General features: G+C 36.4%; 1 protein-coding gene across 6 annotated transcripts; it reads left to right on the top strand.

Moving 5' to 3' along the window:
* Positions 1–334: 334 nt before the first annotated feature.
* On the top strand, positions 335–26963 carry IQUB (IQ motif and ubiquitin domain containing). Of its 6 annotated transcripts, XM_054221874.1 has the most exons (12): positions 335–1523; positions 1863–2340; positions 3534–3695; positions 3799–3974; positions 4219–4374; positions 6324–6534; positions 10627–10802; positions 15574–15744; positions 17063–17239; positions 18922–19170; positions 23174–23359; positions 25473–26961. In XM_054221874.1, the coding sequence occupies exons 2-12, from the start codon at positions 1896–1898 to the stop codon at positions 25638–25640; spliced, it is 2277 nt and encodes a 758-aa protein (XP_054077849.1). In that variant the 5' UTR covers positions 335–1523; positions 1863–1895; the 3' UTR covers positions 25641–26961. The 6 variants fall into 6 exon arrangements, with proteins under 6 accessions (XP_054077849.1, XP_054077842.1, XP_054077858.1 ...); XM_054221867.1 differs by having other exon boundaries at positions 335–2340; XM_054221910.1 differs by lacking the exons at positions 335–1523; positions 1863–2340 and adding an exon at positions 2361–2919 and having other exon boundaries at positions 25473–26960.
* The last annotated feature ends 741 nt before the right edge of the window (positions 26964–27704 follow it).

The following is a 27704-nucleotide window of genomic DNA, read 5'->3' as shown; positions in this document are numbered from 1 at the left end:
AAAACACTTTTGAGGTAGTCTGATTGAAGTCATTATGGGGGTGAAAATCACCCTTTCTGCAAGAAGGGGCAAAGCCTGTTAAACCAGAAAAGCAGCTTTCAGACTGCAGTACTGAAGGCTTTGTTACTCCTGTCCTGCGATCTGTGCCACTTCACCTGCTTTGAGTGAGTGGATTCTAAACAGGGTACTGTTTTCACCTGACATAATTTCTGATTGTGTTCAAAGGGAGATGAGTGAAAGTTCGATTTTTTTTTTTAATTTTTTTTATTTACAGCAAATGTGCTGTTCCATTAGGAAAAAAAGTGAAAAATCATCTTACAAACTGAAAGTGAGTTTGAATGTTTAATCAGGTTGACTATGTAATAGTGACAAAGTGACACAAAATCCCATAGTTTCTATGGATTTACTACTGGTCCTATTCTACCCTGAGTTGAAGTTCAATCCAGGTTTTGGAAAAAAAAGGGCATTAACAGCAGTAATGGGGAATTTCTGTCCTTCTTTTGTGGTGTCGGGGTTTAACCCCAGCTGGCAACTAGAACTAGAACCAGGTCCACGTTCAAATGCTCAACTGTGAAACTTGGTAACAGCGATGGTGACATACTGTTACTGGGTATGGATATCATTTCAATGCCTGATGAAATACAGCGCTTTTTTTTTTTTTTTTTGGGATTCTCCCAGGGTTGTGACACAGAATTGTGTTATGTCACATCTGAAATAGTTGTGTGAAGTCAGTGTAGTCGCAGTTTTCCTGTAGTGGGCTGAAACATGTGGGTTGTCTCAGAAATCACACCAGGAAATTCGGTTTCATGTGTTTTTAATTGTGGTAAAAGCTTTTTCGTGAGCTCATCTTCACCTTGCTATGGGTCAGGGGACAAGACGCACAATGGCCGGGTCCCAGGCCGGTGTCTACCTGGAGGAAGCAGTAAGGCCAAGTTTCTGCAAGCGTTTCTGTTCACCGCGGTGGGGTAAAATGCAGCCGGGGAGGTCTCTCGCCTTTTGTCCTTTCACACCTTTTGCCCCAAAAATGGCTTTTCTCCTCCCGGGGGGTGTCCGCCAGCGCGGGCCCTCCTCTCCCGCCGGTGCGCATGCGCGCGGGCCCCGGCCCTCCCCAGTTGCTATAGCTACCGCGCGCGCCACCGGGGACCGGCGCGAGCGGCCCGGGCGGGAGACGTGAGGGGAAACCAACGGACGCGGGGACCGGGCCGAAGAGAACCCAACCCGGCCCCGCATCGCGGCTGCAGCCCGCCGGTCCCCGCCGCGCCCCGCGCCCAGGGCGGCTGCCGCGGACGGGCGTCGGGAGGCGCGGAGCCGCGGGGAGCGGCCCAACCGGCCCCTGGTGGCGGTGGGTGCCCGCCCGCGTGGGCGCTCGGTAGGGAGTTACCCCGTTGCCTGGCGACTGCTGGGTGCTTCTTCTCCTTTGTGTTGGGTTTGGGTTTTTTCCTCATTAATACGGGATTTGGATTCTTGCAGCCCATGTCGTTTCAGTGACAGCACAGAAAACCTTAAAGTTGTTCAGCCTCTGGGTAATACTCCTCTGTAAAATCTATATAAAGATCTCTCTATAAATCTATATAAAAATCTATATACTTATCTATATAAATATATATATATTCTTTATATCCACATAAGAGTTGTGCTGACTGCCTGCTCACAATGTCATGCAGTATTATTATTTTTAAAGACCAACGAGAAGATGTTAAATGTTTTGCTGTTAGCGGAAGCAAAGCCCTCGTGCTATTCCAAATAGGCTATTTGGGAAGAGATAGAGGAAAAGCTTTTCAGGATATTAAGTCACCTGTATGTTGTGTAGTAGAAATGTCCTAGTTTGCAATTTTAAATAGATACTGTGATTATTCTTGCAGAAAGGTTAAAACATGCAACTGATACCTTAGGAAATGGAAGATACATCGGATAGTTGCTTTGAAGTTGTTAAAATGGAAAGGTCAGGTGCAGAGCAGCCATCTGCACCCTCACAACCAAGAGCAGTCAGAGAGGCCAAGGGTGGGGACCCAGCCGAGAAGCCTCTGCTTTCAGGAGCTACAGGCACTGCGCAGTCAGAGGAGGGCTGCGAGCAGCAGTCGGCTCTGGAGGAACAGGAACAGCCAAGTTTAGCACGGTGGGAATTACCCAGAGAAGGACTAGCCACTGAAGAAGGGATCGGAAATAACGAGCAAGATGTATTTGAGCCAGATGCCCCATTGAGCACATCACCTGAGAGCACATCTCCTGTTACCAATGAGAATTATTCTACTTTACTTGAATTGAGAAATTCAGAAAGGGAAGAAAAAATATCTCAAAATTCAGTACAATCTGCAAATACAGCAAGTGGGTCAGTAACAGGTAAAGAAGTTATTAAAATGTTGGACATTAAGGCTTTAAAGACTTATGTTTTTTTCCTTCAACTTGATTATGGCTTCTTGCACCCCCTGCCCTTATTCTGTCCATGTTTGCTGGGTTTTGATCTCAAAGTGACTTTTTAAATTCTCATATAAAACATTCTTGAAAAGGTGAGTAATGTATTCTTTTTCTCAATTTGCAGTAGCAATTTGTAGGCTAATATGGCGTTTTATAGTGATCTTCGTTTCCAGAAATATGTGTGAGCACGTATACGTGTTTTGCACACATATTTGAAAAACAGCAGTGCATAATTCACATGAGTACATGGGCTACTGACATTTAGACTGGACCATAGCAATCACCTTACTTTTAAATTTTACTTTTTACACTTTTAAATTCCCCTGTAACTTACGTTGCACCCTTCCGTTATCCATGCCTTTCTTCTGCAGTCCCTGAGACACTCCATCGTTTCCTGCACTCGTTCCTCTCTGTTTTGGGTGTCCTGTGTTACTTCCCCTTCCCAGTTCAGCACCCCATTTTCTTAGGTCTTCAGAGTGGAAGGCAGCACATCCTGCTCGGCAGGTGAGCACAGTGAGCGACTCTTCAGAGTATGGATCTGCTGACTGCCTTCCTCTTGGCTGGGCTGCATTTGGATGCTCTCATTTTGAGTAGCTGGCCATCACTTCCTAGAAAGTGCACTGTACCAAAGCCAGATAGACTGTTATCTCTAAATCAAAAAGAATTAATTTCTGGAACTTCGAGTTAAGTAGATCTCATTCAGAATATAGTCTTTGAATAAACACCACAACGTCAAATATTGTGTGCAAGACGAATGATTCAGCCAGTGCACGCTTAGATCTGGTCTAAATCGGAGCAGGCTTAGGTAAGAACTTTCAATGAAAGTTCACTGTATAAATGGGTAACTTTGATTTAAAATTATGCATTTGCAAATAATTACATTTACTTACTGTAACTTTTAAAAAATTGTAATACAAATGACTTTATGTGGTGGCAGTATTACTTTAGATATCTCTTTAAAAAGTGTATGGTAATACTGTTTCATCTTTCAAGTAGACTGTCTTTCCAGATCAAAAATCTACGATTATTCTGCAGTGTTTCAGTAAAATCATGTCAGGATAAACTCAAAAGAGTTGTTTGTTTTGAGAAGCTTATCAGGAATTAATTTTGATTTTTAGGAAGCATGACTGAGGATAATGAAACTTCTAGGAGGACTAGGGCTAACTTTGAGGACGCTATCTGGCCTGTGAAGTTATATCTTCATCAGGAACATTTTCCTGCAGAAGCAGTTCAACAGGATTACCACATGCCTGATGTCATAACTGTCAGAGTACAAACAGGTAAATGCTGTTTTTACATGCATATCAATATATGATTGTGCTCTAATCTCAATCTGTTACTACAATAAACCATATTTCTATCTTGGAACTTCAATTTTGACAGATTCTGATTCATTCCAAGATGTAGTTGTGACAATCGAAAGACCTACCTATCATAAACCATTTCTGGGTGGATTTAAGAATCAGATAACAGGAGTGGAATTTCATAATGCAGGATCACAAACGATACCCAAGAAACGACCTGACAAAGGAATTCAGTTACTTTGTAGAGAAACACAGGTAATGGCTTTGTACTGTCTTCTTAGAATGTTGTTTTTGCCACATGGAATAGAATGTTCATACAATTATTTCCAATAGGAATGAGGAAATAGATGAGAAATAACTGTACAGTTGGAAGTATTTAGTGAATGAATATCATTAGTCTTGCGATTTTTGTTACAAATAGCTCATTTTGCCACTTATTGTAATGAGGGAAAAAAATTTCTGTATATTTTGATATAATCAGACATGCATTTTTCCCCAGACAGTTTTTGAAAAAAATAAGTCACAACAAACAAGAAATACAACATCAACACAGATGACTAAAATTGGCCTGTATGTGTCAAACATGACTGACAAACTAATAAGTCCTGGAAAGTATCTTACAGCGGAAGAATACCATAAACGTAGACTTGAAGCAGTAAGTTCTTACCTGTTTGAAACTATCTGTAAAGCAAAGTATTACGAAGGTTATGTGAATATTTAATGAGTGTTCAGAGTGTTCAAAGAGTGAATTTTAAAGTGAGCTGCAAAATATGAGCTTAATCTTCACATTTTGCAATCTTTCAGATATGGGGGAAGTGTGTGTTTGCTCTGTGTTTTTAGCCACATTTGAGACCTTGCAATTTCTTAAATGTTGAGCATTCTGAATTTACTGTTTTCTATCTTACAGTGACAATTAAGCTTCCATATAGAACATTGGGGATTAAAAGAGGCTTGTCCCTCTAGCATTCTCATGATCTTTTTGGAAGGAACTAAGCTACATGCTTAATGATTGACCTCAAATGGATGGAGTATGGGGTTAGAATTTTGGAGACCTGCATTTGACTTTCGGGTTTTGTGTTTTCTGGGGGTGTTTGTTTGTTTGTTTGTTTTAAGAGACTTGATAGGTTACCTTTGGCAAACCAATCCGTTTTGGATTGTGTTCAAGTTGCCTGCTTTGTCATTATGGTAGAACCTGTATGTTCAAACACATGCAATGGGTCTGTGGGGTTTTCTGGTGTGCTGGGTTGCCTCATGCAGGCAATTCTAATGACAGATTCTGTATATTCATTGTGCAGAGGATGCCATTTAGGCATTCCAAATTCCTTTTTGAAAACCACATGTTCAGTGGCTGCACGTCTAACTTAAGTATGCCGAACACCATGTTAGGTGGGGCACTGCTTTGTAAATGCTCTAGTTATTAACTTGATTCCTTAAAATAGTCTGACTGTAACTAAATGGAGAAACAGTTGATTCCCCAAGTGTCTAAGTAGGATAATTGTATTAACATGGTTGGCAAGATGCTTTGAAATCTTCGGGATAGAAGCTGTCTGTAAGAACTTCTTATTTGGTCAGCATCAGCTGACGGCAATAAGCATTTTGTAGAAGTGAAAGCCAAATAGTTAACTGACTACCAGCATCTTTTACTGTGATCATTAGTGCCACCTATTGAAATCAGTAATGTATCTATAGGTAATCTATAATGCACAGTGAAGAGACATCAGTTTGGTGTTGGTTCAAGTTGATGGATTTGCGTGGTGCAGTGTAGTTCCATGTTGAAATACTAGCTGAAGAGAAATTCAAGAGAAATGTTAGGTTCACGTTACCTCCAGAGACAGTATAACTGTATTAGTGTGGGTTTGTGCTTGATAGCCTTCAACACTGAACAATGCTTATTAGCTCGTGGTATTGACCTGGCTAAACTGCTTACGGTGGAAGTGTTAACTCAGCTGGCAGCAGCTCAGGCTTGTGCGTTGTGCACCCTTAGCATATTACAGACATTTCCCTAGTCTTTAACAGCCACAGCTTTGGAAGGTGGATTTTTTATTTTTCTTTTTTAATTTCTGTCATAACAGCATTGGTAACTTCACTTTCATTATTTGTTTACAAATAAAGTGCAGTTGATTTTGTGTGTATGTGTGTTGATTTTTGCATTTAGACGTGTATTTGCAAAATTTCTTTTAAATTTCTAAATTCCCAATCTAGACAATATATAAGTGGATAGTAAAATGAGGATCTCTGCCTACAAAGCTGAAGAGAAAAGAATAAAAACAGTACCTGGCAAAAGGTGTTTTTTAAGGAGAGATTTGAAAAAGAAAAATGTATTTTGTAATTGCAGTTTATGCTTTAACTTGGTTATTTGAACCTCTCTTCTCCACTGTACTCACTGATTAAAGTCCTGCAGTTACTTAAATAAATCGGCATGCTAGTGTTTTGACTAATAGTACATGACTGGTTTTGTCATGTACAATGTCAAATATTTAAATTAGTTTGAGTACAAGACAAATCTTAGAAAATGTAGTTAAATAGCTAGAAAAAATAATAGTTCAGAACAAAAATGCTGTATTGTTTTAAATTCGTGATTCTTTGGTATTGTATCACATATAGGTTATAGTATTACAGAAGTATTTCCGTCGTTGGCATGCTATAAATGTAGTACAAAATCTGAGGGAAGAAAAGAGGTTAAGACTGGCATGGGAGGCACAAGCAGAGTTATGGAGAAAAAAAGAGAAAGAAGAAAAACTGCGAAGGGAGCACGAACGAAGATTGAACCCTAAAACAAAAGATGATTTTGAGCTGCTGTACAATGCTTTAGAATGTAAGTGGTTTTTTTTTGTTTGTTTGTTTTTTTTCTTAAAGGGATACTTTTAAATCAGCAAAAGAGTACAGTTTGTTTAGAACCAATTCTTCTGTTTTTGACATGTTTCTATATATACTTCCTTGATTTTTTTTTTGACTTACAGTGGAATTTCTTTAATTTTTAAAGAATTATTTGGCTTTCACGTATTTCTAGAAGCAGAAAAGGCCTTGATGCTGTCTAAGCACTGTTTAGCAATAACTAAAACATCCCTACCTTATCAACAGTTTTCATCACAAATCCAAAACGTAGCACCATACAAGCTACTATGAAGAGAATTGACTCTATCCCAGCCAAAATCAGCACACATTTTTAGGAAATAATCAGTTTGTAGAATAATGCTATTTGGCAGGTTTTTTGGGCTTGGTTTTTTTTTTTTGTTTTTTTTTTGGGTTTTTTTGTTTTTTTTCATTCATGGTAAGGTCAGCTAGAGAACAGGAACTGTTTTTTTTGAATCAGAGTTACTTCAATCTTTTCACTCCACGTTTAGGATGCTGAAAATAGTACCATGAAGAAATTAAGATCATTCCTCTTTTAATATAGATATTTTTTATAATGGATTAAATTTTGCCCAGAATTTTACAATATATGATTATTATTTATAAAGAATATATTATTTCTTTTGTCCTAGTCATCTTCTCCTGCTTTTTCTTCTTTCTAACTGTGTTGTCAGTATTTTAAAAAATCTTTTAGGAATCCTACAGGGCATCCTGAAAGATTTACTTTTCCTGTTGGGGTGGATGATACCTAATATAGGCAAAACACTTCTAAACTTTCCTGGAAAAATAAGGTGAATACTGCAGATAATTGACATAATTTACAGGAAAATAATGTTGCAGATGTAACAAAAACCCTAGGCTATGTTCTTTTGGAAAAGCAAAACCAATAGAAAGCAGTGGACTTATGCCAGCATATTATGAAACTGCAAGGGTTCTTTTTAAAATGTCTCCTTTTAAGCAAGAGGCTTGCATTGTGACTTGTAATAACTCATATATTATCTAAGGCTACAGTGCTTGCTTATGGTATAACTCTTCGGCAGTTTGGATATTACTGTCCCTTTAGCAGGACTGGCCTAATGGATTACCTGCTTCATTACAAAGCTGCCTGACCTACCTTAAACCATCCCCGATACTTCTTCTATGGCAAACTGAGCATAAATTCGGTGGTATGTGTTATTCCAAGAGCTCAGGATCATGACTCAGGGATTCCCAAGTCATATGCTAATCTTTTAATCCTGTCATACACTGTGTAGCATTGTACAAATTGCTTTGTTTGAATGTAGAAATGACTTAGAAATATTACTGTTTGTGACAAATGTAAAAATTATTACTGGTCTTAAACTTCAGAATTTTGGGAATGGTATCTTCATGAGATTTGTGGTTTGCTAGGGGTTGTTTCCCCCACTCTTTTTCTTCATAGATAGTTAGCTTTTCACTTCACAAGAATCAAGCCCTTTTAAAGGTGTGTCAGACTAAGTAATCAAAAGCCAAGGTATCAAATAATATTTTTTTTCCTCTCCACTTATGGCAAGTGCTGCTACTTAGTGTCTGATTTCCTGCGATATTTTTTCTTTAAAAAACTCTCTTTCCTAGCTAATGTGCTATCAAATGTATGATCCGCTTTTTTTTTTTAAAGCATGGTGAGTGTTATTTGCAATAGAAACAACAAAGCCGAGTTAAAGTTGTGACTGAGTGCTGAGATTCCTAATATTTTTAGATTTAAAATTTATGGTTCTATAAGTGTCTCTTTTGCTTTAATGTCATTTGATTCACAAATAACAAAACTTGCAGCTTTGTATGTTCAGGAATTCGATATCTAGGCAACCTGAAAAAGTGTGTGCCGCTTCAAAACTGGAACAGAACAAACTCCAGTATTTGAAATATCTTTTTAATATTTTCTTAAAAATAATGGTCTGGTATCAATCTTTTTGGTTTGTTTTTGTTTACCAGTGTTGACTTGTTGTTTCTCTACATGGAGACTTGCAGTCGTGGTCTTTATTTTAACAGAGCTTAGTGGTTCTACGAAGTTTGTTGGGTTTTTTTTCCTACCTGCATCTGAAACTACTTCTACATTCTTATAGTGTCAACAGTCTACACAAGCTAAATCATTGTGACAGTAATAGAATGAGACTATTGTCCTCTAGAGATCTGTGAAGGTTATTGCCGCTGATCACAACAGGGAGATACTATTACAGGGTCAGCCAGCACAAGCAATTCCTGTTGGTACAAAGACTTGCTTGTTGACTGTATGGTGCTAATGAGATGTATATATATATTCGCTGTGTCCACATATAGAGACGTTGATTACTTATTTGAAAAGCATGAGCTACTTTGTTTTATAAAAACCAGAATAAAAATGATAATGAGTAAAATCTCTGTCTGTAGAACACATAATCTAAGAGGAATGTTTTTAAACTTGATTGCATGTGTGTGGTGAATCAGAAGGTGAGTATTGATGGTAATTGACAGCTTCTTCATTTGTTTAAGTACAAAATTGCTTACTGTATTTATTAGCTCTTTGAAGTTGCTGCCCCCTTCAGGCATATACAGCTTCATGTAAATTAATTCTATACAGTGCTTTTGTTTGCTGAAATGGCTTTATTTAAAAATATATCTTTGGGTACTCAGAACTTGTCAGACAGCTGTCATACTAATGCTGAAGCTTGGAGAGCCTTAAGGAAATGAATTGAAATATTTTGAAGTGGTAAACATAAGGTATTGTAGATAAGGAAGCCACAGGCAGAAAATAAACCTTCCTCCTTTCCCTCCTCCTGCCACTAATCTTACCTGATACAGGATGTTATAGGCTTTTCCAGTAAATGTGCATCACATACTGGATTGTTTTCTTTATGCTGGGTTTTGCTTTTGCATTACTGTTCTTCTGGAACAATAACAGCACTTTGAGATATTACTCAGGAATGTTGATGTTTTGGATCTTATAAAATTCCCTGCAAAACTCCAGAGAGATTTGAAATGGAACAGACTCTTCAGAGAAGGCAAAAATTGTTACAATGTATGCAAAGGAAAACACTGTTCAGTGAACAGAATTTGATTTTACTAACAGATTTCTGTAACAGCAAGTAGTCTGTGTATCAGCAGTTATAGGCAAGAAATGGGTACTACAAAACAAAAACTGTGATAGACGCGTATGTATACATCTGTGGGTTTCTGTCATTAAGTACTCTAATTTATAAGTGCGTGAGGCACCTGTGGTTTGGTGGTTTGACCATAAGAGTCAGAAGGCCAGATTCTTACACAGCATGTACTGATTCACATGCTGCTGTCATTACCATCCTGTGGTTTGCATGCTACTTCCTTCCATTTAAAGGGTTCTGTTGTAAAAGAGGAAAAGGAGAGTAAAGCAATGACTGTCTAATTGTTAATGCACATCCATCTGCTTTAAATGGCAAAAGGTGGTACCACTGAAATATTCGGTGTAAGACCTGGAGTGCTAAACGTGACCGTCAGTCAAGTTTTATCTAAATTTTGGAGGACTTCAAGCATCTTTAGATTTTACTTATTTACACAGAGAGAAGCAGTAATATTCCCAGCACTGAGTACTAGTGGTACCACAGCAAGATGCTGTCCTTAATCTGTTGAGATTGGTATCTTTTCTTGTGACTTTGATGAGCAATTGTTTAAAAAGTTGCTATTGCTCATCCCTTTTGGAGCTGTTTGAGACTCAAATAGTTAGTTTAGTTATTTTAGATGCAAAATTGTGAAGAAATCATTTTATCACACATTTTCACAGGAGCTAAATTCTTTTTCTCACATAGAACTCCTTTTTCTCCTAACCCGTCTTTGAGTTTGGAGTACAAATTGGCAGTTTGGAATTGATGTACGTACACATACTCTCACAGAACATCTGTATAACTTACATTAATTTGTGAGCCATTTTGCCTGTATCAAAAATATGCATAACAATGAATTCCTTAACATAGAAACTAGCTTTTAACAAATAGTGAAAATTAATTATGTTATTTCTTAAATATGAAAGTAGAAGCTTCACTGGAAAAGACCTTGTAATGAATACTCCAAATATTTGTATTCGTAGTATGGAGGCAGGAGGAGACTGAACGGATTGACAGAACTCTTACTGGCGCTGAAAGAAAGGCAGCATTTTGTGGACTTCTGGAACAAGAGGCACAGCTGATTGCGTCCATTGGGAGACACAAACTAAATGCAAATGAGGAGAATCAACAGAAAGCAATACTGTACTTTTTGGCTAAGGTCAGTGATGTAACTTCAGGCTGAACATAAAGAATAACAAAGTAAAGGAACAGAAAAGACATCTGCAAACTAGCTGCCAAAAGTAACTTTTGTAGCTTTAACAGTTAATCATGCGAATGCTAATGTTATAAATATGCAAATTATCTAGTTGTTCTTGTCAATACAGTTCAGCAAATTTGTTTTTCTAAGCTGAGAATTTCTCAGCTCTGTGACTGATTGAAGGACGAACAGTCTATCTTTAAGACTGTCATCTGAGATTTACTATAGACACTGGTAGTTGCGCATATATTATATAAAAAAATAGCACTGAGTGGATGAATTTTTGTATTATGCAACTATTCTGCATAAAGAACATGATTCTGATGGCACTGTTAACAGGATTAAAGGCTCAAATTCTGACTATTCAGAATGGTGAAAATGAGGTTATAAAGCATCAGGATATTGCATATCATTCTGTATGTTGTATTGTGTGCATTACAGTGATGTAGGAAACTATGCTCTTTCCTAATCTATTTTTGAAACTTTAAAAATCTGCCTATTACCTTCTCTTTCAAAAGTAATCAGTTTCACTAATCAAAACTAATGACTAAGTGGTCATCCCTCTGGTATATTCTGTTCATTGTTCTCTATAATGAAAACACTAGGAAATGTTATCTTTCAGGAACTAGATTTGTCATTCATTTCCCCATTGAGCACAGGCCTTTGATCATCATATGTCTGTCTTTAAGGGAAAGCATTTATTCTGTTTTCATGTACAGGATAGAAACCCAGAAGAACTTTGACTGAATCTTGTATCATATTGAATTCAGTTATTAATTCACTAGTTCCAATTGTGTTAGAACTTTAACTTGAGATTTTATTCTTGTATAATCTTGGGGATGAAACATAACATAAGTGCTCTTCAGGCTTTCATCTATAAACAGAGATAAGAACTCATTCATACACAAAGATGAGTTAGAATAGCATTAGATTCAATGGCACCTTAATGTAAAATAGAAAAAAAAATCCTTTGAGTACATATCTCAGCAATCCATCCCCTCAGAAAAAAAGAATAGTTTAATTTCTGGCTGTTTTCATAGTATGTGACATGAAAAGTAATACTGGAACAAAAATTTTACTATCTTTTTTTTTTTTTTAATTTTGACTTTTTAGTGCTCAGAAGTAAAAATGGCAGTTTTGTCCAAAAGAGACTTTTTTTTTTTATTCTTTTTATTACTGATGTATGGGAACTGGATTGTAAAAAGTTATTTGATACAATCTATTACCTTTCTTCATTATGAAAAAATTACTTATGTGAAAAGTTGGTGGGACTGTTACCAAGTTTATTGCTGTGATGTGATTGTATTCTCCGTTACTGCTTTCAAGACTGCAAAAAACCAGAAAACTAAATATTTAGGAATGATATCAAACCCTTGAATCATTTCTATGTTAAATGTCTGCTTCTACTATTTATAATCTATTTTGTTATTTTCTCAGAAAAAGAAGCCTGGAACAGTCAAAGTAAATCTATTTCTCTCTTAACTGAGTCTCTATCTTTATTTTTCCTTTAAGGACTGCTTTTCAATGTCCTGTCAATTACTTCCAGTATATATTCTCACAAGTTGTACAGTTCTCTTACATCTAGGAATTGGAAGCAAAATATTCTTCAGTACCAGAATTCCTAGTGACAACTGACATTTGGAGATTCAGGAGACAAGAGAGACAAGGCATGCTCTGCCTTTCCAAACAGTGGACGTGTTTCTGAAGCACTTACTGTATTTTTCATTACAGAGACTGGTTTCTTTTCAGTTTGAAAATCTAGTGAGCCTCTGGACTACTGCAACTTACTTTTCTCGTGTTGTTTTATCATGTCAGCTGTAGGGTTTGTAGTGTTGTTCTCAACTGTTGACATAGGTAGTAGCCTAACTCAGAGGTAAAGTAAGTAACAATTTTTAAAAAATAAATTAAAAAGAATTTTGGAAATATCAAAATTAAATGGGTGGTTTATTATGTCTGTAACAGTGCAATATAAACACTTTAAACTGTAGTATGAAATTTATTGTTGGAGTACTAGAGTACAGATTATTTAGTTACTTCTTGAACTTTGAGCCGATAATGTTAATCTGGACGCTTGCCAGTTAAAGTTGAAATAACACCTTTCTCATCTGAAGACTGCAAGCATTTCACTTTGCTGCAATAGCCAAAATTATATGAAACTTGCTTCTCCATGGAAACCTTCATTCCCTTCTTTGCTGCTTTAAGCATGTACTTCCTCACGCGTGTGTGCTTTTACAGTGGTTGTTACTGGTTGTGTGTGCACTACATTCGAGGCGGTTCTTTTATATGCTGAGCTCATTCTTCTTCAGCATTTGTATTTTGAAGAGGAAGTACTTGATTAAGCTTTTGTACAGCAGTCGTATCTTCTTAAAGGAATTTGTAATTATTAACTATAGCTCAGTTCATACCTTTCATGCTATGTGCTGTTTCTGCACAAATCCTATGGATTTTTTTTTTACTTTTCTTAAATTTTTCTTTCTGTGTCTGTGGTGGTGTGTTTCTCTCCTCAGGTGTTTTTTTTTTTTTCTGCTTTCATGCATTGGCAGCAGAGTGCAGTTATAGTAGTACTGCTCTCTGAAGTAATACAGATAACAGGATTATTGTAAACTCCGCAGCACTGCCAGCAAACTAAAAGGCAAGAAAGAGTTGGCAAAAAAATCTCAAAGTTTTAGTTTTCTCACATCAATCTTGAATACATGAAAATAGTCCTGAAATCAGAGAGCTTGTGATTCTTTGTGACCTACTGGAAATCTTCATATTGACAAGACCCCTGTATTTTTTTTTTTTTTTCAGTAAAAAGCTGCATAATTTCTTATTTTATTTTAGATAATACCCAGTTACGATGAGGTAGTAAGAAAAATTACAGAAGTTACAGATATGATATCTTACTTTGAATAATGGAATAATGTAGATGACATCATAATACAGTTGATCTGTGTTAAGGGTCATTTGCAGATTGGAATACTGAGACTGCTAGCTCATATATGGGTTGTTGCAAATTTATCAGAAGAACCTAGTTTTAATAACCATTTCCTAGGTTATAAAAATTTAATGACCTACCCATTGAGTCTCCCTAGAATAAGCAAATGACCTTCCTGTCTTATTATAAGTGATTTAATTGAAGAAGATCAAATGTAGGTACTGAATTAACTGCCCTGTGGAAAACAGTGATTTTTGCCAGTCTACCCTACAAAGGAGTTACAGCATGATATGGCTTCTAAGTTGGTGGCGGGGTTTTTTTGTTTTTTGCTTCATTTCTTGTGTTTTGTTTTGTTTTAGAATTTCTGGCACTGTACAAAGATAGTGAAACAAAGTTTCATGAACTTGCAGTAGAATGCTCCCTTTTTATGACAGAGAGAAAATCGTCTCTAGTTTTGCAGAAGTTCAAAGTTTTCACTAAGGAATTAAGAGTTTTGTTTTTTACTAATGTCTGGTTTTGCTATTGCATTTCTTAATCGGTTTTGGCTCTGAATTGTGACCTCTGATTAACAGTGCCTCCTCTAATTAGAGTTCCACCCCCACTGATAATGTAATTAAATGTCAGTTTTTCCATGTTAAATCCTTTTCTCGATTATTTTTGTCTTTCTTTTGCTTACCTAACTTTATAATTTATTTATTTAAAAGTGAGGAAAGCTCTATTTTAATTGTGGTGGTGACTGATCATATCTGTTCTAACTGTCTAATATTCTTGGTATTTTTATGACTTATCACCATAGCAAGCCTGTATATTTGGTCAAAATAATGATTACGTCAATGCTGGGGTTGTATCCAGAAAACTACTTGGCATGTGAATGCTGCATGAACTGTTACTGTAGTTAACTCTCACTGAGACTGCAAAGCGAAGTTCACAAGTGTTTGTGAACACTTAAGTTTCAAATATAGTGAAAGAGATAATTAATATGCAGAATGAGGTTCCAAATAGCTAAGGAAAGGGAGTGGAGTTCGGTAATGATGGGGAAAGGGTTTTGAATACTATCTTTCTGTTGGATTTAGGTACCTACCTCGCTATGAAACAAAGTGGTTTGCAACCAAATCCTTGAAAGAGGAGAATGGTTGGATTTTTCAAACTGAGTGGGGCAGTAAGACACCATGTAACTTCTCACTGTCTTTAGAAGTTAAAGATGTGCAAAGAGACAGTTAAAGTATTAGACATGTGATACGTTGTTAAGTTAGCAAACAAGAAGCTAGGTGAAGTAGCCAATAAGCTGTAAACTCATACTCTGCCTTAGTCAGTTTTAACAAAGTCTGTGCCTTCTATCCATCTATAGCTAGCATAAATAGAACAGTTCCCTGGAGATATCTTGTACTGCAGTAGATTCTGAGGCCTTAAATTTGCAATCTTTACACAGTCAACAGTTCCACTGATTTTTACTGATAGTTTAGACGGATTTATGACTGCAAGATGAAATACAGAGCAAATGTATTCTAACACTACTGTCAGTAAATTCATTTTAAATAAGTATAGCATATCCCTGTAAGAGAATATTATTTACTTTTAATATACTCTAAGTCAAAATTTTCATGACCTGCCACTTTAAACAAAGCGTGCAACTGAATACTTGCTCTGGTGGAAAAGGCACTGTATAAATACTGACAATAGAATTAGTCTTTTCTATTAGTCAAGGATTAACGTTAAGTACCTTTTTCACCTCTGGTGAAATTTGATGTAACATAATGCACTTGTTCAGCTGGTGATCAGATTATAATAGCTCAGTTATACAAATTGTTTCTGCAGTGTGCACAACCTAAGAGGTGGAAAGCATATGATGGAAAAGTCACTGAAATGGATACACAGTACACACTCCGTGCGAGAGAACTATTGGAAATCTACCGCAGCGTTAGCATGAATGACATCCCAAAAGACGAGAGACTGGATGTGCTGTTAACACTCAGACGTACGGTAAAGGTATGTTTTATTTTTCTATTTATATTTGGCTTGAAGCTGTGCTTCCCAAAGATACAGTCACTTATTTGTGTTGACACATAAGCAATACTTCTTCTGGCAGACAGATGCCAGGATGATCAGCTTGCAGCAAGAGAAATCCTAGTGTACCACCTGGCATGAGAGTGTAATTTCCATTCTAGATATACTCTAAATTCATATTTCACTTTGATGCGTGCATTTTTCTTCAAGTTGTGTTAGAATTTAACTTCATGATTTTAGACTTTTTTGTATATTAATACATAATACAATTTATTGCAAAGATTAACTTAATATTTGTAACAACTTGATGAAAACCATGGCAGAGATGACAGTGGCTATTATTTTTTTTTTTCAGTTCTTTGAAATGTCTATTTAGAACCTTATGTCTCTGTTGGGTTACCAGTTTTATGGGTGGCAAATACTGATTTATATTTTTTTTCGTTTGCCCCACACTCCCCACCCCCAGTGCTGCTGCCAGCGTTCCCAGTGAATTAGAAGCTGGTTGCATATCTTTTAGTCTTTCATAGTTGTTTTATTTATTTATTTATTCACCTACAAGAAGAATAATGTGAGTTTCAGGATACTTTCAGGATGATTCTGTTGACATCAGACTAGAATAGAGTGCTGCTTCCTGGTCTTATTAAAACAAACTAACATCTTGCTGTTTGCTTTGGTAGTACCAGAATTTTGATATTGGAAAGATGACAACACAGAGAAAACAGAAACTAATTCTTCTGCATTTAATTTTCCATATAGCATTGGGAGCACTGCTGGTTTGTGAACTCTTGCCCATCTTAATAAAAGTCAGTATTGCTGCAGTCCCCCATACCTTTTGTGTGGTGGGGTTTTTTGCTTCGTTGTTTTTTTGTTTTGTTTTTTAACCATCTAGTGTGTATATACATTACACTTCCTATGACATAGTCAAAGGAAGCTTCTTAGGGAGATATTTCTTGGGGCTTTTAGAGACTGAAAATTTTGCACATGTTGTGTGCCTCTGCTTAGCATTTTTTAGTGCTTCAAGGTTTACAGTTGCTCACAGCTTGGGTATATGTACAGGCCCCTTAAAGCAGAATCTGTAAGCATTCTCAGTTTTTTAGTTCTTTACATTAGTTTTCTTGGAGATTGTTTTCCTAAGACACTAAGGGGTTCTTCTATGAACATGTTCTTACATGAACATACAGAGGTATGAATGCTGATTGGCATAGAATCCATAGTTTGTTTTCATATCTGCATTACAAATATTTTGTTTATTTGCTTCCTTATTGTTGTGGAGTTTATTTTCCTTTGTGTTTTCTTTCAGGAACATGAATGTAAATTAACACAGGAAATAGTGGAATTAATTGACAGGGAAGTTGATCTTATGTCAAGAGAAGTGAAAGAATGCAACTTAGAAGGACTGAGGAAAAGAATTTGTACATTATTTCTTCAATATATTAAAACTCCAAAGTTTAACCCTGAAGTTGCTAGGATACTGAAGGTATTATTCCTATTTTGCAGTCTGATGTAGTGGCCATTGAACTAAGGATGGTGGAGAAAGGGAATGAAAAACAATGAAAGCTTTTTTTGTTTTACATTTTGCTGTAGAATTGCTGGAAGAGTTCCTCAGGAAGTGAAACGTAGCAAGTACACAAGCTTCACACAAATAAGCTTATAAAATCATATAGGAGGCATGGGGCATAGACATGGGTATAAGAACCTGATGAGTGGCTGGTAGCACCGAGCACCCAGGAACTCTATGTGTGAAATAAAAAATATGAGAATTATAAATGGTAGATCTTATGGGATGGTAACAGTAAAATGTAATAGCAAATGGGGAACCAACAGAGAGAGCAATTATCTTTTTTTTCCACCGGACAAGGAAGGGGCAGCATCCCATGCATACAGAAAGGAAGAGCATTGCCATTGTCAAAGTGATGCCTAATGAGTTTGTACCTAAGCAAGAGATGTTATGAGCTTCTGTTGTACAGCTAGTTGCTACTCCATGAGAAGAAGATATAGCTAGGAAGCGGAGAAAGTGGTAGACACCTCTCAAGTTGTGTGATTGTTTTTATTTTTTGACTACGGATTACAATTAAAAATATACTATCATATGTCGCTGCTTTAGGCAGAAACATGTGTTCTGCATCTGTCAGAAGAGGATTCCTCTTACAGTGGTTGATGATATCTCAGGAGCTGAGAATCTGTCAGTAAATGTTAGTCAGATTTAGAACCACCTAACAGTTATTTTACACTAGATTTATGAACAGGGTTACCTAGATGTGTCATAGGAGAGACTAGAGATGGGAGTTCTTTGTCTTCTATATAGCTTTTGGTTAACTGTACCTTGAGTTGAAGGCTGAATTGCACCTATATTTGTATTTGAATCTTGTAACCTTCTGTAGACCATAAAAAAATATGGCAGTTAATCAACAGACAGTAAAAGAGACCAAATCCTTAGGGTACTTTCAAAAAAAGGCAGATGACCAAAAAAGGTAGCTGGGTTATCAGACTATTCAAACTACCCAGTTACAGACTTGGTCCCTCTGCACAGACTGCATTATATTCTTTCCAGAACCCCTGAAGCAATATGAGGGTGAGGAGGTCATTAGCAAGTTTAGTTTATTATCTTCCCCTGTATTGCTTTTGGACATGCAGCTCTGATGATTTTATATTCTTATGCCAAAATATTAATATGCCCATAACCTCAGAGTTTTATCTTTGACATAAAGGGAAGATTCTATATGGAAAATTAAATGCAGAAGAATTAGTTTCTGTTTTCTCTGTGTTGTCATCTTTCCAAAATGTCTGACAACCTGCATACATAGAATTGACAGCAAGAGTACTGGGACATAGTGTCTAGGATCTTTGTATAGCTTAAAAATTTATTGACTGATTTATATAATTGATTATAACAAATACAATAAGAAAATACAATGTCTTTTGTCTTCTATTAAAAAACAAACAAACAAACAAAACCAACAAAACAAACCCAAAAAACTCAACCAAACAAAGAAAAACCCCAAACTTTGGGATATTTTAAAATAAATATTACTAGCTTTTACATATTAGAATACTTGCATTAATATATGTAAAATGTATTCTAACAGAGTTAGGGTGACACACAAGTAATACAAAGATACTTTGTGGTAATTTAACTTTTTTTTTTTTTAAATCTTTTAGGTTCCACCAGATCCCTTAAAGCTTTATAGAAATGTTAACTTCTGTCATAGTTGCGAAAATTACTTACCATCTAGTGAGTTTCCTGTTCCTGCTAATTCCCGCACCATTGGCAGATGTCGCTTGTGTTGCAAGCTTGATAATGAGGCTCGGCGACGAGAAGCATTTTTGAAGTACAAACTTATACTAGAAAATCTCAGAAAGTCTGAAGCTGATTATCAGGATGATGCTAAAATTGTCTTCTTAGTTCAGGTACTGTCTGAAAGAGCTTTGCTACTCATGGAAATCAATGGCTTTGACTATAATTTTTCTTTTATTTTGTGTATGTTGTTGTCAGGTTGAGAAATAGGTTAAAAGCTACAAAACCTTCTTCCTGTGATATGGTATGTTCCATACCATAAAGAGGAAGCACTTAAGCTCTTGTAGTATAGCTGTACTTTTAAAAGTGGTTACAAGGTATACATTAAAAGAAGGTAGAAGTCTAGCTGACAGGTCAAAGAATCAGATGATCCAAATTCTTCTTCTGATTCTGCTATGGCTATCCTGTTCCTTAAAGATACTATCATCAATAATGCTAATAAAACATTTTAAGCCCCATTATTTGCCCTGTTTTAATAATACAACTAAACTGTCTTGTGTTCTCAGAAGGAAAAAAAATAAAGGGGCTGAGGTTTTGACATTCCTGTTCTATGTCAGTAGAATATCTGTGTAATTGGAAGTTTTATTGTTTTCCATTTATTAGTAGAGGGATTCACTAAATATTTTAATTTTCTAAATTTTTTGCCATCATCTGTAATCTTCTGCGATATTACTAAGTAGCTAATATTTCCTAATAATCATTACTGAAATAACTCAGTTCAAAGAACTTCTTGCCTCTGTCTTCAGAAAATCCTCTCTTTTAATTATTATTAATTTGTCAGCAAAAGAATTTGACATCCAACATCTACTGGGAAAGTTTTAAACCTGAGATAATTGCAAAGTGTTATTTATTGAAAATATTGAACAGCCAAGATTTATTTTAACTTTCTGAGATTTAGTAATAAAAACCTCTACAGCATCAACATTCATAGAATAGTTTTTTCAACTGTATTTTCAGTATGTCTGAAACAACATACAAGCAAACAAAAGCCAGTCATCAATATCCCGCTGCTATCGAAAGAAGCCATGCTGTGGTTTAGCACTCTGTCAATGTCAGCTGACAAAAGGAAGATTGGGATTCTTTAATTATCATGCCTGTGTTACAAAATATTATCAAAGAACCGGGATTTTGTAGACGTTGTTCATCCATATTAGTTTTCAATTAAGCTGAAGTTTTTTGTCTGTGTCTAACTTCGTTTATCTTAATATATAAACATCCTCCAAAATCTATTTTGACCTGTCTCACATCACATCACTTTGATGGCTGGTGGCTGTTGGTGCACTGAAACATGACTGCGTCTTAACTGCTGATACTGAAAGCTCTCACTTGCAGTTTCGTTTGTGGTTTTACCACTGCAACATGACTGCTTCTTAACGGCTGTTACCGAAAGCCCTCACTTGCAGTTCCATTTGTGTCTTTGACACTGTAACATCTCTAGATACTGTGTCATTTTCATCCAAACAAGCTTTTCTTTAGAGCTGTAAATATCTAAACAACAGAGGTTTGTATCTTAAATCACTAATTGCCCTGGGTTTTTTCCTAACATTTCCTTAAATTATTAAATTTTTTCTGAGTTACTTGCTTTTTTCCCCTTCCCTTCGCAACAACCATCTGTCCCCCTTCTGCACTTATATGCAGAAAACAGCTCTGAGGCATCTAGAAATGACTTGGGCACAACTAAAAGACTTTTGCAGCAGCTATGACAGCTTCATTCATTGACCAGTGCAGTACCGTTACTGGTTCTGATTGTATCGTCTGTAGATAGATGCCAGACTTTTGAGATAAGATAAAAGATTTTTCTTCAGATATCTTGCATACTGATTCTAACTGTGTTTGGGTTGACTACCTATGAGAGTGCTGCTAAGTTTTAAAAGGCAAAAAGCAGTTGGTGAGAGTTATGGTAGCTCCAGGAAGTTCCACTTACTGCAGCTAAAGACTTTTTTTTGTATCAAAATGAACTAGTTCAGCAAATATGTCAAGGCCTGAGGCTGCCTCTTATTCTTTCAGAGAGTTTAACTACACCATGCTCCTTAGAATAGGTGGTACATACTATGGCTTTGACTTTTTTCTTGATGAGCAAAATCCTAATGGCAATATCGTATTCATTTGAAGTTACAAATACACTTAACTCCTTTAGTAGGTTTGCTGTCTACCCTTGTTTCCCAGTCTCACCTGCTGAGCATTCAATGATACTTGCTCCTAACCTGTCAGGTGACAGTACTTGAAGGCTGTTTCTCTTTCTCGTGAGCACAGAACAAATTGGGGGGAGATGGGAAAGCATCATTTAAAATGAATTAGCTGTAAAATTTCACAGCAAAATGCATGCCTACCTTTAGAAAGTGCAGAAGTCTTTCAAATCAAACTCTTCCCCATAACCTGGGAAGTTTTAACATAGAATAAGCTTTTGACTATTTTTCATGCATAAAAAAAAAAGGAAATAAACCAGAAAAAAGGCAGAGTCAAATTATTGATCTGTTTTACATGGACCCTTATATGCCTCAGCATAGATTTTTGCAGGTTATGGTAATTTTTGAGATGTGTAGCTTAACACAAAAATAGAAATACTTGCTTGTCTACTTAGAAATTTCTGCCTTCTAAGAAGAAGATACTGAAGTTATTTGAAATTTTGTGAAAAGGAGGAAATACTGAAAACAGAAGCCAATTAGTGAAACCTAATAAAGGAGGCCCTGTAGGATGAGATTTAAGACCAGATGTAGGACCAGTTCTATGTTCTTGGAATCAGTAGGCAGAGATTTACTACCAGTGGAGGTTCTAAGTCCAGCTTTTATCTTACATTTTCCCTGGCAAGAATTTACATGGGCTTCTGGATTTTGGAAGCAAGTTGGATGAGTATACACAAAGCTACATTTCACTGAAGCACTGTGTTGGTATAGTTTCGTTCATCCCTTATCAGGAATTTAATAAGTAACATGTAAACACCGTTATTTAATTAATTAAGTCAATATTTCTTTTTAGAGGGATGAGTCGTCTTCAAATGGTTAGCCTTCTTCAAATGGAGAAAAGCCTATTTAAAAGTCTGTTGTTTACAGACTCCTGTAGATAAAAATCTTCTAATAATTTTCCATGACTAATACAGAGAAAAATTAATAGTGACCGTAAAACTTGCCAAAGTTCAGTGGTAACTGCTGTCCCAATTTTTTATTATTTTTTTTCTTTCATTCAGGAGGCTGTGTTTATCAAGATTTAGTATTGATTTCAGGTGGCTAGTAATAAATTAAACAAATTAAGATTGACATAAATTAGCCTTAGACATAAGTTAAAAGAACACTTAAAGGCCTTTCTGTACTAGAGGACCTTTACAAACAGACCTTCTATTATTTTTTGTTATTATTGTAACACAGCTACCTGATCTAGTTAAAGATGTCCCTGCTTACTGCAGGGGGGTTGGACTAGATGACCTTTAAAAGGTCCCTTCCAACCCAACACGTTCTATGATCTTATAATCTCATTTGGTAAAATGAGCAACGGTATCATGAGCACAATAAAGTCTCCATATGTTAACAGCAGAAGGAGGGGAAGAAAGAGAGCAGGCAGTGATTTGGGGTCTGTCATAGCTGGGATTTTTTCTTGTCCCAATTTCCCACATTTTCCAGGCCAGATTATTCTGATTATATGTAAGCTTTAAGTAATTTAGTAGTGTAATAAGTCATTTATCGAATAACATTAATTCTGAATGCAAGAATGAAATGGGGAAGTCATCTCAGTAATGACAGAGAAGAATTATCGTTATTAACTAGAAAGGTCTGAACAGGCTTAAGCATGCTAGATAAGAAAAAAAGCCATGAGATTTAGGAAGCTTTATAAGAGCAGTTAAGCAATCAGGATGTCAACACAAAATACGAATTGCCATTGGCAGAGACAATCAAAGTAAGAATGTAATATTTTAGAGATGATACAAGAAAAATGCAGTTAATAATTGCCACGCTATGCTGAAGGAAGATGTGGATGTCTAGACATTCTTTAACCAAATGATTATATGACATACGCATAGAAAAATTTTTACTCAAAGCTTTATTTGGTTTCTTATATGGTTGCAATGCTTTTGTTGTAGAATGAAACATGCTGCTTCCTTCTTAACCCTGTTTTCCATTTCAGCATCAAGATCTGCAGTACATGATTGAGAACATATGGGGCTCTCAGTCAGCTCTCAGTGCCTGCAGTGACCTCTATGATTTGGTTATGGTCAGATGGGATAAGCAGCGGGAGTGGTCTCCGTGGAACACTATTCTCCTCACTAAAGATGAGGCAGATGCACATCTTAAGCTGTGTAACCTTGAGAAGGTAAAATTTGATGGGCTTAATTTTTTACAGTATCTATGTTATGTTTTTATGGAATCCTGTGACTAATGATGTTTGACCAAATTTAATCCTTACACTCATCCATGTTTAAATTGTCCCAATGTGACTATTGAAATTATTCCATCTGTACTATTAAATAGAACAGCCACTAGTACAGAGGGCAGCTGGCGTGTACAACTTGCATCCATGTACCTGAACTCTGTCTTGCACTGATTCTCTCTCCCGAAGTTGTGTGCCTGTGCTCTTGCACATGCTCTGGCCTCATTAGTTTCTGGCCTTATAAATTTCTCATCAAATAACAGCATGGCTCTTTGTCTAGAACTTAACCATTTGTCATAATAAAACTTGTCTCAATTTACTTTCTTACATACGTTTCGTTCAATTACCCCTGACAATGTAATCTCATAGCTTGCAATTAAGCAATTAAAACATAATTGCTCTTCCGAGTTAAAAAAAAAATTAAGAATTGGTTAAAGAAGTCATTGAAACTGTGTATTCTTACACTACTCCCCCCAAATTCCATATCTAAACATGGTATTTTGGTCAATATCTTATTCCACTGGACATCATATGGTAGACTATTTAGTTTTCTATGGCACGGGAGAATCCTGTGAGCTGTGTTTGTCCTGCAATTAGTAATGGATTATTAAGCCTTTCACCTCTAGGTTATTTATTTATGTAAGTAGTGATCTGAGGTCATTGTTGTGTAGTGTCCTTTTGTTCAGGGTGTTCCTAATTCAATCTTTAACACAATATGTGTGCATCACAAATGCAACTTCAGCTGTTACGCATTGCCCTTCTTTTTGAAAGTCTTAAGAGTATGTGATAATAAACTGACAGAGCAAATTAATTGCATCCTTGAAGAAAGGTGTGCTTTGGGGGCGAAATATACCAGTCAGGTAATTCTAAAGGGAAAGGGAATCCTGCCATCCATGATATTTTTTGTGTGTGGTGTGCCCAGCTTGTGTCTTAAGCAGACACATGTTTATGTGAGCATTAGCTTTTAAAGGTAAAATCAATTTCAAGCTGGAAATTCCTTTGTTGACTCCTTTGTCTACTTTCAGTCAACAAAGATTGTTCAGACAGTGTGAATCTAGCGATGCTTCTCTGCACCCATAAATTTATGTTACTAGCATTATGGCAAGCAAAGATTCTGATTATGCACTTACCTGGTTTAACTTCATGAGTCTGGATGTCATAGGGAAAGAAATGCCATTAACTTGATTAGGTCCAGTGGAGATAGGAGTTAGGCCAGAAAAGCAACAGGTAAAGTATGCAAGCCTACCTAAAAATTGTAAGGTATTTTCACTTAGTTTTTGCTACAAAAATTAGAAGTGGACCAGCTATAGTGAGGCTTACCTTTCTTCACTGGTAATGGTCAAGGCTTTGTTTCAAAAAAAAAAAAAAAAAGTGAAATAAGGAAAATGACGCAAAGTTAGAATGTCAGAAGTTGAATCATTGTTTCTCATTCACTGAAACAAAAAAATAGGCCTTTCAAGCACTTTCTTTAATAGCAATTATTCATAACAGTGACTATAGCAATAGCAAAGGGTTTTTTCAACTAAATATTCTGGTTATTTATTACATCATCTGAACTACTACTGGTCCCTAGAAATTTAGGAAAATGTCACCAATGAATGCAAAGGCTGACTGAAATGCTGCAAAATGCTTGCTGCCATGATTATTTGGAAATAATCACTCTGATTCTTGTCAAGGAAATTTCCTATAGTCATCACCTTGCAAATGTTGATGTTTAGGCATTGCCTTTTTTAATTTTCAAAGGTAAGTACAGATGTTCTTACCTAAAAAGAAATAAATAAGCTTTATCTTGAATGGATAAAAAAAATGCCAGAAGTTTTTCTGTTTTTAAAAGGTGACTAATATTGCACAAGGAGCTGTTAGTAATTTTCACTATTGGGCCATAAGGTAGCAGTATAGAACTGCAAAATATTTAATTTTTTATCATATACGAATAAATTATCTGGCTTGGTTTAGTAAAGGGTCACTATTTGTACTGTCTGAAATATGAAACAACATGTAGATTGCTATATATTTTAATTGTATTTAATGGGATTTGGATTTTTTTTCCTTTCAGGCTTATGAAGCGGCATTTATTCACAGAATAAAACGTAAGCATATCCGGGCAAAAAACTACTTTGCTCAGATTCCAGCAATGGCATCATTTTTGCATAGGAGTGACAACCAGGCTAATGCAAATGAATTTTTAATAGCTACGCCTATTCCTACTGGGATAAAAACATAACTCTTAAGTGAAGTTAACTGAAGTTAAAGAAGTTAACTGAATTATTGATTAATACAATTTCCTTGGTTTTAAAGAAATCTACTTTTTCACCAATACCTTAATTGTATTACACAGATCAAAATAAACTTCTAAGGATAAAATAATTTGATCTTGGCCAGTCAATATAACTGCATTTCACGTTTTATAACCTCATTATTTAAGAAGTAAAATGTTGTTGATGAGCTTTGTAAATTCTAAATTTTTAGAGCAATGACTGCATTTCTGTGTGTCCCTGTGTGGCTTGGAACATTCTGTATGTAATGTAATATTCCTGTTGGGGGAATTAGCTAATTCTTTGTCACCTTTTAATTAGAAAAAATAATACTATAAACACTGTGTTAAATCTATTTCTCTTGTCTTAACCATATAAGGCAGAAACCCCGTCGAACCCTAAATTCCTACAGATCAACAGAATTGATACGCCCTTCAAAATGTAGCTGCTTTGCCTTGCAAGAATTTGTGCAAAAGAATAACTTTACTTTTTATAGCTCACCTTGATGGTCATAGTGGAACTGGCAGCATATAATTACTGTATCCAAGATCTTGAAGTTATTGTAAATCAGACTTATAATTTGAAATACAAAATGCAGACTGTTTGGAACATGTTTATTTTTTGAGGAGCTAGTGTTATTTAAAGTAGAATTCAATTCTCCCCTAAACTTATTTCCTTATGCTTATATTTGATTATAGTTACAGAGAAAAATATGATATGGTGTACATTCAATAAAGTCCTACAGAAAGTCAAAAAGTTCTGCGTGAAACCTCTATTCTAGACATAGTATTGACCCAGGACAAAACCTTTTGCTCTGACAAATAGAACTGTATAGGAAAAAGCAGTAGTATTTACAAACGGAAATAAGCATATATTTGGCAGCAAACAGCTGGAAACTGGATTGACTCCTTCAACAGAACATGAACTGCAGAACCAGTACCTGACTGATCAGGGCATTCTAACATCAGTGGAGACTTTCCATCGATTTTACCATTAAATTCAGATTCTGGATTTCAGTTCAGTACTGAATTAATGGTAGAATTGCAGCACCTGAGCATTCCGGTTGACTTATGTGCTTTCCTGGATCTCAGCCCTACGATAGGAAATGATGCTGAGATTGGGCTTCTTCCAGATTGCTAAAAGGATTTTTGTAGAAAATTATGGGTTGAATGGCAAGAAGGAAAGCATGAATCATATAGATAGTAATGTAAGTCTTTATAAATTTGTCGCCTATCTTTTTAAACAGCTTTTAAAAAATGTACTTTACAACCCTAGAGGATGATTTAAATAAACAGTAAGGAAATAATTCAAACAAATGTGAAAAGTCACTAGTCCATTGATTTCAATGCCATGGGGTGTTGAAGATTTTTGGAATCATAGAATCAGATAGGTTGAAAAAGACCCTTAAGATCATCAAGTCCAACTGTTAACCGAACGTTGCCCAGTCCACCACTAAACCATGTCCCGAAGCACCATATCTACACATCCTGTAAATACCTCTAGGGATGGCAATTCCAGCACTTCCCTGGGTAGCCTGTTCCAATGCTTCACAACCTTTCAGTGAAGAAATTTTCCCTAATATCCAATCTAAACCTTCCCTGGCACAACTTGAGACCATTTCCTCTTGTCCTGTCACTTGTTACTTGGGAGAAGAGACTGACCCCCACCTCTCTACAACCTCCTTTCAGGTAGTTGTAGAGAGCGATAAGGTCTCCCCTCAGCCTCCTTTTCTCCAGGCTGAACAATCCCAGTGCTCTCAGATGCTCCTCACAAGGCTTCCTCTCTAGGCCCTTTACCTGCTTCATTGCCCTTGTCTGGGCACGCTCCGGCAGCTCAATGTCTTTCTTGTAGTGAGGGGCCCAAAACCGAATACAGTATTCAAGGTGGAGCCTCACCAGTGCCAAGTACAGGGGGATGATCTCTTTCCCTAGTCCTGCTGGCCACACTATTTCTGATGCAAACCAGGATGCTGTTGGCCTTCTTGGCCACCTGGGCACACTGCTGGCTCGTATTCAGCTGGTTGTTGACCAACA

This window comes from Rissa tridactyla, chromosome 1 (assembly GCF_028500815.1).
Source record: "Rissa tridactyla isolate bRisTri1 chromosome 1, bRisTri1.patW.cur.20221130, whole genome shotgun sequence".
In the NCBI taxonomy this organism is placed as follows: domain Eukaryota; kingdom Metazoa; phylum Chordata; class Aves; order Charadriiformes; family Laridae; genus Rissa; species Rissa tridactyla.
This window is presented reverse-complemented; position numbering and strand designations above follow the sequence as displayed.

What these genes read in the sequence shown, in the direction of transcription:
- IQUB (XM_054221874.1), top strand. Translation starts at nt 1,896, where the DNA reads ATGGAAGATACATCGGATAGTTGCTTTGAAGTTGTTAAAATGGAAAGG. An exon ending in ATAAACGTAGACTTGAAGCA is followed by an intron (nt 4,375 to 6,323) that starts GTAAGTTCTTAC and finishes TATCACATATAG; the next exon opens with GTTATAGTATTACAGAAGTA. An exon ending in GCTGTACAATGCTTTAGAAT is followed by an intron (nt 6,535 to 10,626) that starts GTAAGTGGTTTT and finishes TTGTATTCGTAG; the next exon opens with TATGGAGGCAGGAGGAGACT.